The 11,029-nt window shown below is 40.8% G+C and overlaps 2 protein-coding genes across 2 annotated transcripts; both read left to right on the top strand.

The window, feature by feature from the left end:
* The first annotated feature begins 2,154 nt into the window (after positions 1-2,154).
* exosc7 (exosome component 7) lies at positions 2,155-5,220 on the top strand. The gene is made up of 8 exons (XM_046058663.1): positions 2,155-2,316; positions 2,483-2,584; positions 2,751-2,845; positions 3,598-3,763; positions 4,124-4,194; positions 4,308-4,431; positions 4,530-4,685; positions 5,041-5,220. The coding sequence occupies exons 1-8, from the start codon at positions 2,260-2,262 to the stop codon at positions 5,143-5,145; spliced, it is 876 nt and encodes a 291-aa protein (XP_045914619.1). The 5' UTR covers positions 2,155-2,259; the 3' UTR covers positions 5,146-5,220.
* A 3,158-nt stretch (positions 5,221-8,378) lies between these two features.
* LOC123977151 (tetranectin-like) lies at positions 8,379-10,766 on the top strand. The gene is made up of 3 exons (XM_046059683.1): positions 8,379-8,475; positions 8,702-8,800; positions 9,547-10,766. The coding sequence occupies exons 1-3, from the start codon at positions 8,382-8,384 to the stop codon at positions 9,951-9,953; spliced, it is 600 nt and encodes a 199-aa protein (XP_045915639.1). The 5' UTR covers positions 8,379-8,381; the 3' UTR covers positions 9,954-10,766.
* Positions 10,767-11,029: the final 263 nt, after the last annotated feature.

Here is an 11,029-nt window from a genome sequence, read left to right as displayed (position 1 = left end):
TCGGACGACTTATGCTGCCTTGCCGAAAAAAGCTACCGTAACGCAAATCGATCGACTCGACTCTACTCGGCCCTGCTCGGTTTTCCATTGCAGACAGTACCCAGAGATGGTACGTAGCTTGTCGTCATAGCGACGCCACACACAACTGCCGCGACGTGATGTTCAATGCTACACACACACCAGCGACCCACACAGCTTTCTCTTTTTTAAGTTAAAACGTTTCAACATTACTCAGAATGTAAAGACAGATAAGCGGTATGAAAACCTTCCAGCTGTGTTTTCCTCTGCCGTTGTTGCTGCGGCGGTGTGTGTGATGGCGGGAGCAGAGGGCTCTGTGAGCGGGCGGCTGGCCTCCATCACTTCTCGTAAAACTGTCAATATTCGAAATCTACACAGCTGATTTCTCACCTCAAAACTTCCCAGAAGTGGATTTAGTGATGAAATTCCATACGAAAACTGTAAAATATAATCTGTTGCTGGCCTCTGTCTGGTGCAGCAATGATGATGCAGTGAATATTGACGATTCTCTCTGACCAATCAGCAGTCTGTCATGTTTTCACTTTACATTTTAGTATCCCTCAGCTCGCTTGGAACCTGGAGGTGAGGTGATACGAAAAAAAGCACCTGGAAGCAGGTACAGGTGCAACATTTCTACAATGGAAAACCAAACGAAGGCGAGTGGAGCCAAAGGCCTCCGCTCAGACTAGCTTGGTTTGAGGGCGTGTCTGACACTAGATGCTTGGCAAGCTTTATGATGCGTTTTCACTGTGACGTCACAAGTAAAGGAAGTGAAGGGCTGGACTACAGAGCTGTTTTCAAGCGGTTCAGAGCAGTGCTTTCTGTGGGAGATGGGAACTCCCTTTGGGCTGGACTTTGGCCTTTTTCACTTTGCAAACCTGTTACATGCACAAAAAAGATATATAACTCAATAAAGGAGAGGGGAAAAGTCAAAAAGCATAATACCACCTCTTTAATTTAATTCCATGAAACACTCTTTACCCAATCTGTGACATCTTTCTTTAAACTGGACCAGTAATAACCTGCAGTCGCCCTGTCTCTGGTTCTCCTGACGCCACTGTGGTTGCCCGTGCCCACATTTTTGTGGCACTCTTCAAGTACTGCCCGCTTCTGCTCATCAGACAGAACAACCAGCCTCATGTACTGCCTGCTGAGGCCGGTATAGAAAAACTGATTGTCTATTTGAGTTAAAAAAACAAACAAAAGAGGCATGATTCATTAACTTCCTTCCATGTTTGCACATTAACACTAACTAGAACAAAAGGTAAATTATGTTGGTGGCCATATTGACTGTGTTAACTGGTCTATTAAACACCATATCATTGAATTTATGTCAGACATACATACATCAAGATTCCTGCAATCTATAATTTTTCTCATGATTATATGAAACAATGTTAATCCAAGTTTAAACTACTTTCTACCCAAATTCTGACACAAGAATCTTTAAGTGCCTGGTAAATAGATAAATAAATAAATAATGACACCTTGTACATACTTTGGGCACTTTAATAACTAACTGCGGATTTACATTGATATCTGCACCAATCTGTCTTTCTGTTGCAAACAAATTTCCCCAGCTGGGGGTCAATAAAGTATTAACGTTACATGTCATAGTTATGATATGTTGTCATATCAGAATCAGAATCAGAAATATTTTATTGATCCCCGAAGGAAAATTCTTTATCACAGCAGAGACTGACGATGGTTCTTTGTCTTTATTTTGTACATTCACAGTCCACATTCTACACCAAAACAAACTTAAGTTACTACCATTTAAAGACGACTAAAAGGACACGGTTTCATCTTAACGTTAACCTAGTTAGCGATGACTGCGACTGACATCGTCAGTCACTGCTTTATTGATCCCCAGACGAAGAAATCTGTTAGCAACAGAAAGACAGATTGGTGTAGACAACAATGTAAAGCCGTAGTTAGTAATTTCAGTGCCCAAAGTATTTACAAGGTGTCAGTACTTAACCAGCCAATGAAAGATTTTTGTGTCAGAATTTGGGTAGAAAGTACTTGGATTTGGATTAACATTGTTTCATATAATCATGGGGGAAAATGATAGATTGCAGGTTTACACGAACCTTGGTGTAGCTTATGTACTGTGTAAAAATCGGGCATGTACAGGCACTGTTACGGGCAACCTGCGATTTGTTTTAATCTGTCGTCTTTTGATGACGTTCAGAAAAGCGACGCACATGCTAGTACGCTACAAGTGTTTTTACTTACATTATGGCAACAGTACAAGTTAGCGAGGCTGAAAAAGTGTACATTTTACACGGTATACGGGTAAGTCTCTAACACCTTGACTTGAGCTTTTACCCGCTGTAATGAAAACGAATCTAAAAATGCCACAACAGGGATTTATGCTCTATAACTGCCGAAAACTAGCTAGACGCGTTAGCATTCGCTAACTCCGTGACTGTACTGTTTACATGTTGATCCTTGTCGTCAGGATGACTTACGAGTGGACGGAAGAGGCTGCGAGGACTATAGACACATGGAAATAGAGACCGACGTGGTGTCCAACACAGACGGCTCGGCCAAAGTCACACTGGTAGTCCTACATGATGACTCATTTTCTGTTTAAACAAGAAGATGCTCTAAATCTTTTCATCTGTGCACCCTCAGCCACTTGTCACCCTGTCAACACTTCCAATTGCATATACTCATGCCTATTAGTTATATCTGAGCCTATATAATGTCTACTGTCTCTCTTTCAGGGACACACAGCGGTTCTAGTTGGAATTAAAGCTGAAATTGGAAAACCAAGGCCCATGGTGCCAGATGAAGGCTACTTGGAGTTCTTTGTTGATTGGTAGGTGTGGTGCAAATTGACTTAGGCTTTTTATAAACTGAGGCTTATTTTTATAGATTTCGCCACCAAATCAACCCGTTATGAAGACAATGTCTTACCTTGTACAGCTTTTATGTACAAGGTAGATTTAATCGTCATATTACGACAGGGTTGTAAAATGAAATGCAGTTTTCAACTCCCTTCTGCTACATAGACAGTATACAGTTTACAGCAATCATAAAATGGTCAACAGAAATACATTATAAACTTTATTGCATGGAGCAGTGTTGAGTATAAATTTGAATTTAAAAGTGTCAGTTTGGGGGGAAAAGCTAATATATATATAAAATTCAGATGTCATTGATTGCAAAGGTCGCAGCAGGAGGTAGTGGCATGGTGTAGAAATAAAGATTATTGGACAGAACAAAATATATAATGTATGATGGAATGATTTTAGGAATTGGTCAATACTTGTTGGTAGTGTGCTGATAGATGCCCTGCCACTAGGAGGTAGTGTTGTATCATCTGTTCACTGAGAGGTGCATCTCTAACACATCCAAGTGATTGTGGTAAGAAAATATTATCATATTGCCATAAATATGCTATAGTTGTGTGTGGGGTAGCAGGGTCGGCCAGCCGGCCGGCCTCATTGCTTTCCCTACTTTCACTTTCTTACCTCTTTCCCGCTGACCCAAGTAAGAATAACACATCTCAAAGATATTCTGTTAACTTTTATAACTGTTTATTGTCGTGTTTTCACTTTCCATCACTAGTTCGGCCAATGCAACCCCTGAGTTTGAGGGCAGAGGTGGTGAGGAGCTGGGGACAGAGCTGAGTAACACACTCTACAAAGTCTTCAACAACAAACACAGCGTGGACCTGAAGAGCCTCTGTATCAGTGCAGGAGAACACTGCTGGGTTCTCTATGTGGATGTGCTGGTGAGTGGCAGCATCTGACTACCCTGACTTAAGTATTTTTGCTGCAAATTGACATGTCAAGACATACATATATAGTAAAAAGTGCGTAGATTTCAACAAAATGTTAATTTTGTTTGAAATGTATGTGGCTTTTGTACTTCAATTTCTACTCCTATTTGTCTGCTAAGATATAATAACTCCTCATTTAATGTGACATTCTGTTTGGTAAACCACGTAGAGATGTTCACTTTCTCCTGGACAAAGTCTGACGAATGAATCGAAGCAGCACATGTTACATCACAATCAGCTTATTTGGTCAGTGCTCATACAGTTCCATGATGATTAACTAAAGTAAAATCTCACACTGGCATGTTTCCATAGCTCCTGCAGTGTGACGGAAACCTGTACGATGCCATCTCAGTAGCTATCAAAGCAGCTCTCTTCAATACAAAGTAAGTAAAGTGTTATGCTGGTGTTTTTTGGGGGGTCTTATCCTTTGACATCTTACAGCTGAGCTCATTGTTCATGTAGACTAAGTAAGTTCTTGTGATTACCTTACTGACAGAATTCCCAGAGTGCACATATCAGCTGACGACGAAGGAGGGAAGGAAATTGAGTTGTCAGACGACCCATATGACTGCATGAGACTCAATGTAGAAAACGTTCCTTGTATAGTGACGTTGTGCAAGGTAAGCTTACTTGCTGATAAAAAAAGAAAAATTATAACACAAACAGTGAAGCAAATGTGCTGCTTGGCTCCTCTGACGTTGTCTGTTTTCCTGCGCAGGTGGGCCACCGACACGTCGTGGACGCGACTCTGCAGGAGAAGGCCTGTTCTGTGGCGAGCCTGATCATCTCTGTCACACACAAGGGCACGGTCACCTGCACGAGGAAGGTGGGCGGAGGAAGCCTGGATCCAGAGAGCATCTTCGAAATGACAGAGGTGAGTCAAGCTGTCTGCCCTGACCATCTGGCCTCCTCTCTCCAGAGCATTAGCATAATGTGATTTAAATTCAGTTTTATTTAACCATTGCCTTGTCAAAAATAGGAACAACAACTGAGCTAAAAAGCAGCATATTATATATCAGCTGGATGAAATTGCTGGTGCATATGCGCAGTTCACAGGTGCCATTTAAAATGTGTATAACATACAGAAGATTGGTAAAACTTTCATAACTCTAAAAATTACAATGAACATAAGGTACTGACTCTTTGGATTTCAATACAGGTTTTAAATATGATTAGGTATAAATAAGGCTGTACAGTAGAAAGGTGCTAATGTATTTTGTTCTCTCCAGGCAGGTAAACGGGTCGGGAAGGCTCTTCATGCTCCGCTCATGAAGCTGCTGCAGCAGGAGGAGAGTTTGGGAACAAAGCGACAAAAAGTTGGCTTCCTTGGTTAAGATCAGTTACTGTATTTATCTACAGGGTGTATATGTATACAACATTTTCTAATAAAACTTTTCATTTGTACAGCCTTCCTGTCTTTGTACCTGCTTAAAATTTAATATACTGTCATTTGGGGTTAACACATTTGAAAAATGTACATGTGAGAACTGATTTAAATAATCCTTTATTTAAGCACTGCTCTAGCACATGTTGTGGCTCTGGCCTGATGTGACAAGGTTCTGGATGGATGTACATGTCAATGTTAAATGTACAGATTTCTTTACTGTCCAGCCACGTTAAGTGAAAAAACAACTTCAGTGTAAGGAAAACACTGCCTAGTTACATCTTTGAACAGTCTTACTGAAATGTAAAATACATAGACTGTAGTGTGGTTACCTGCCTCAAATAATATTAGCCACAGAGCAAGCAGCTTATGCTAGATTAAGTAAATTGTACACACTTGAACTTGATCAGTTAAGAGTTGTGGTAATGGATATAAAGAACATTTTTTCTTTTTAGGAGGAAGAATAGAGTGAAGGATCACTTCATTCACATTTCACTTTAAGAGTGATTTACATTTGAATCACAACAGATGAACCTGTGAAGTTATAAATAAACAGTGGTCTGGTTGAGTCTGGGTAAAGATCCTGCACAGATGTAGAGGTGAAACTAGAAACTAAATTAGCATATCGTGCAAAAAGGTCATTTATTTCAGTAATTCAACTTAAAGGTGAAACTAAGATATAGACTCATTACATGTGAAGTGAGATATTTCAAGCCTTTATTTGATATAATTTCAATGATTATTGCGTACAGCTTATGAAAACCCCAAATTCAAAATCTCAGAAAATTAGATTACATGAAATCAATAAAAAAAAAAAAAAAAAGGATTTTAAAGACAGAAATGTCAGCCCTCTGAAAAGTATGATCATGCATATGTACTCAGTACTTGGTTTGGGCCCCTCACTGCGGCGTGGCATGGATGCCATCAGCCTGTGGCACTGCTGAGGTGTTATGGAAGACCAGGATGCTTCAATAGCGGCCTTCAGCTCTTCTGCATTGTTCGGTCTCATGTCTTTCATCTTTCGCTTGGCAATGCCCCATAGATTCTCTATGGGGTTCAGGTCAGGCGAGTTTGCTGGCCAATCAAGCACAATAATCCCATGGTCATTGAACCAGGTTTTGGTACTTCTGGAAGTGTGGGCAGTTGCTAAGTCCTGCTGGAAAATGAAGTCAGCATCTCCATAAAGCTCGTCTGCTGAAGGAAGCATAAAGTGTTTTAAAATGTCCTGGTAGACGGCTGCGCTGACTCTGGACTTAATAAAGCACAGTGGACCAACACCAGCAGATGACATGGCTCCCCAAACCAACACAGACTGTGGAAACTTCACACTGGACTTCAAGCATCTTGGATTGTGTGCCTCTACATTCTTCCTCCAGACTCTGGGACCTTGGTTTCCAAATGAGATGCAAAATTTGCTCTCATCAGAAAAGAGGACTTTGGACCACTGAGAAACAGACCAGTTCTTTTTTTCCTTTAGTCCAGGTAAGACGCTTCTGACGTTGTTTGTTGTTCAGGAGCGGCTTGACAAGAGGAATATGACATTTGAAGCCCATGTCCAGGACCCGTCTGTGTGTGGTGGCTCTTGATGCAGTAACTCCAGCCTCAGTCCACTCATTGTGAAGCTCCTCCTCACATTTGAATGGCCTTTTCCTGACAATCCTCTCCAGGCTACTGTCATCCCTGCTGCTTGTGCACCTTTTTCTTCCACACATGGTTTTCTGCACAACTGTCAGGTCAGCAGTCTTCCCCATGATTGTGAATTCCACTGAACCAGACTGAGAGACCAATTAAAGGCTCAGGAACCCTTTGCAGGTGTTTTGGATTAATTAGCTGATTAGAGTGTGACACTTTGAGCCTACAATACTGAATCTTTTCACAATATTCTAATTTTCTGAGATTTTGAATTTGGGGTTTTTGTAAGCTGTAAGCCATAATCATCGAAATTATATCAAATAAAGGCTTGAAATATCTCACTTTGCATGGAATGAGTCTATATAATATATTAGTTTCACCTTTTAAGTTGAATTACTGAAATAAATTACCTTTTGCACAATATGCTAGTTTTTCTAGTTTCACCTGTATATTTTGTGTTACTACTTGAGGTACATTTTATGATAACGATAACAAAGTATGCCAAGGATATTACAGAGTGACCAAATCAAATAGGTCCATAAAATAATGTTGCTGAACAGCATATTTTACAGAAAGAACTTGCTATGTTGTAACATTTTAAAATGTCCTGGTACCAGATCTGAGATCAGTTACTGTACTGAAGTGCACAGGAAAAGTCCAGCCTGAGGTAGGCCTCTCTGTCTTTTTGTTTTTGCCACGTGTCAGTTGAAGATTGTGTAAAGTTGAAGTCTTACAGAAAGACCAGATGTGACTCTGGATCATTTCCACTCTGACCGCAGATGTGTTTGTGTGCGCGCGTGCGTGCTGGCTGAAAGCAGATTGGTACAAAACAAACTATATATGGCTTGAGCTGGGATCAGAATTTGATAGAGAAAACGTGTGCAGAGAATGGGTCAAAAAATGGTACAACCTTTAAATTAATCTATAATATTGCAGGTATGTAAACAGGTAATTCAATGCTGCGTAAGAAAATAATGATTAATGGGTTTCAATTTCAGTGCCTCATTGCTGCCAGAAACACCTGGAAATATTAAAATTTTCCAAATGAGGCCACTCCAGATGACTTACAAAACACCTTTTGGCCAGCTGAAAGAAAATCCTATTCCATCTTTTTCTTTCAAGAGTAAACTAGTCTTTTGAGCCAAGGAATAAACTGTAACCAGGTTATTCAGGCTTTTATGCAACAGATGAGTCAGTGTTTGTTTATTTCTTTTTCATATACTTTGACCAAAGCTGCACAGTGTTATGTCATAACTGCTTCCTAGTGTCTCACCCTGTCTGCCAGTCTCCACCTGCTTTCCAGGCCTGGCTCTGGTTAGCACTGCCCCTCCGTGTTTAGTGTTTTAAAGCCAGATGAGACACACACACACCATCCTTTAAGGCTTCTGCGGTTGGATTGTTATTCCTGCAAATGGCAGTATTTTTCCCTGTTCAGAGAGATGAGAAGGAGGGAGAGAGAGGGAGAGAGAGAGAGAGAGAGAGAGAGAGAGAGAGAGAGAGAGAGATAAATTGCAAGCATCCACGTTGGAGCAGCCTCATTCAACAGGTCTAACCATGGAGTTCAAAGGAGTGTGTGTGCTGCTGGGAGTACTACTACTGGTGAACTGTTCATTTCAGCAGACTTCACCAAGGAAGCCAGTGAAAAAAGGTAGACGATAAACATCTGGTGCTTCACAGTCTGTAGGAATTTGTTGTTTGAGATACCACTGTCAAATATTATTTTCAAAATTTTCTTTTTAATCAGTTGCTGAAATATCCTTGGAAGAAGAGATTATTTAAAATAAAAAAGGAAAAAAAAGTTATTTGGTCATCACTGAGCATGCACAAACACCTGATTTGAGTTTCCTTGTGTGTCTGGAATTGTTGGAAACAAGATACAACTAAGGATGCGGCCATTGAGTCACTACAGAAACAGATTAACGACATCATCCAGGAGCTGAACCTACTGAAGGAACAGCAAGCCCTGCAGACAGGTAAGCTCGACTTTTGAACAGCAGGATCATACATTTAATCTTGTTTGATAAAGGAATACAAATAATTCCTCTAAGTACGGTGTAAGGTATTATGTAATCTTGTGACCCTGCCAGAAAGCCTGGGGCCAGGAGACATGTTGAGAGTCCATAGGGGCCCTTTTTTTTGCCCTGGGTCCCCCAAACAGCTTAATCGGCTATGGTTCAGATAAAATCCAAGTTACACTTGATGAACTCCTTCCAGCCATAGACATACAACTCTGAATCTACTTTATGATCACCTGTGGAGGTGAGCAAGCAGCCGTTAGTATCACAACACTCACTCTCTCTTCTGCCTGCAGTGGATTACAGTGTGAATGTTTAAAATTGTTGCATGATAATGTGGCATGAGCTTCATTGTTCAGCGCACCAAATATGTATTCAAGTTGGAGTCAGCAGGCTGAGGTAGGCCTCTCTTAAAAAAAGCCAGTTAAGATACATGTGTAGTTTTAATATGGACAACAAATGACAAACCCATGTCTGACCTCTTGTTCAGAACACAAAATGATATCTAGTTGTTCCCTAATGACCCAAAAATCTTTAGTACAGAAAGGCTTTTCATCATGTTGTTCATTATCTCTGAGAATACTGTGGTTATACCCCGTCTCCAAAATACCACAGGACTACGTTTATTCATATTACCAAAGGAAAGGATCCCTGTATGACAATAAATCACCTTTTAGGTCTAACCCTTTTATGTTTGTCTTCAGTCTGTTTGAAAGGCCTAAAGATTCATGGCAAGTGTCTCTTGGCTGACCCTGTGAGAAAAACCTATCACACTGCCAGCGAAGACTGTAACGCCCTGGGCGGAGTCCTCGGTACGCCCACATCCAGCGATGAAAACGACCAGCTCAGAGACTACATCCGCCAGAGCATCGGCTCAGATGAGCAGATCTGGCTGGGCATCAACGACATGGTGACTGAGGGCACCTGGGTGGACCAGATGGGCTCCAGCATTACATACAAAAACTGGGACACGTCCAACAACCGGTCCCCTCAGCCAGATGGTGGAATGTCCCATAACTGCGCGGTCCTGTCCGGGGCCACCCGTGGGAAGTGGTTTGACGAGAGCTGTCGTGAGGAGAAGCCCTCCGTCTGCCAATTCAACATTGTTTGATCGCCTTTATCTCATCATAGACTGTGCATGGTTATAGTTGCTTTCACTGTCTACTCTTGCTGCAATGCCACTCTGCCTGCTATTCTAAAAGGAGTTTTAAGCCAGTGGTTCTCAGCTGGTTTTGCATCAAGATTACATTCTGATCTTGAAGTCACAGTCAATATGAAGTTGTTCGTTTTGACTAAAGTGATCCGGTGACATGTCATTTGCAGCATTCCTTCTGGTCACAATAAAACCAGGGAGAATGCAGTGCGGTCCAGAATAAGCGGAAGAAAATCCATGATTTCTACCTTCATTTAATGTATTTTTGTACATTTTCTATAAAAAAATAAAATACAAGTAATTTAGAAACATATCTATTGGATGATCATAGTTCAAAATACCAGTATTCCTGCAACAAAAGCGGTGTGTAGGTGCCGGCACCTTTCACTAATGTAAAAACTGGCTGTAACTTTCCATTATTTTCACACATCCACACCTCTATTACAGCAGATCCATGACTTACTGGTTGAGAACCACTTGTTTAAACTTAGGCATCCCTTCATAACTACTGTATTTTAACGACAAGACTCTCATGCAGTCAGAATTATATGTGATATTGCATTAAAAATTACAATACATTCTTTCAAGAGATTATTTCAGTTTGCTGGTCTTGTAGTCTCCTATAATGTCTGGCCTGATGTAACCTGTAAAATGACCATCAATAAACTATGAAAACCCATTCCTCTATGGTAATTTCTTGAAGTAAAGGTTTTAGGCAATACAGTTGTATTAGATGAGAAGATTGACTTTCAGCAAGAAAGTAAATGCGTGTTTTCCCCAAAATGTAAAATTTTTTAAACGTACATCTGCAAGAAATGTGGTGCAACTATGTAAACCTGGCTTCTGCAATTGTGGTTTCCAGTAAAAAACACTTCTCTATGATAAACATTGGCTACAGTCTTCCACACCCTCCTTCACATTATTTTTCATGGCCAGAGTTCCTGCGGTGGAAGCTGTTTTCACCATCCAGAATGCAAAAGGTGATTTATTTTTTCAGCTTAAGAAAGAAAATGGAGTGTGATGGCAGCAAATAC

This window comes from Micropterus dolomieu, linkage group LG09 (assembly GCF_021292245.1).
Source record: "Micropterus dolomieu isolate WLL.071019.BEF.003 ecotype Adirondacks linkage group LG09, ASM2129224v1, whole genome shotgun sequence".
Classification (NCBI taxonomy): domain Eukaryota; kingdom Metazoa; phylum Chordata; class Actinopteri; order Centrarchiformes; family Centrarchidae; genus Micropterus; species Micropterus dolomieu.
Note: the sequence above shows the minus strand (reverse complement) of the source record. Positions and strands in the feature narration are given on the sequence as shown.

Excerpts from the sequence above, each read along its gene's own strand:
- LOC123977151 (XM_046059683.1), top strand. The coding sequence starts at position 8,382 with ATGGAGTTCAAAGGAGTGTGTGTGCTGCTGGGAGTACTACTACTGGTG. Across the intron at positions 8,476-8,701 it reads AAGGAAGCCAGTGAAAAAAG|ATACAACTAAGGATGCGGCC; the intron begins GTAGACGATAAA and ends GTTGGAAACAAG. Across the intron at positions 8,801-9,546 it reads ACAGCAAGCCCTGCAGACAG|TCTGTTTGAAAGGCCTAAAG; the intron begins GTAAGCTCGACT and ends GTTTGTCTTCAG.
- exosc7 (XM_046058663.1), top strand. The coding sequence starts at position 2,260 with ATGGCAACAGTACAAGTTAGCGAGGCTGAAAAAGTGTACATTTTACAC. Across the intron at positions 3,764-4,123 it reads TTCTCTATGTGGATGTGCTG|CTCCTGCAGTGTGACGGAAA; the intron begins GTGAGTGGCAGC and ends ATGTTTCCATAG. Across the intron at positions 4,686-5,040 it reads GCATCTTCGAAATGACAGAG|GCAGGTAAACGGGTCGGGAA; the intron begins GTGAGTCAAGCT and ends TGTTCTCTCCAG.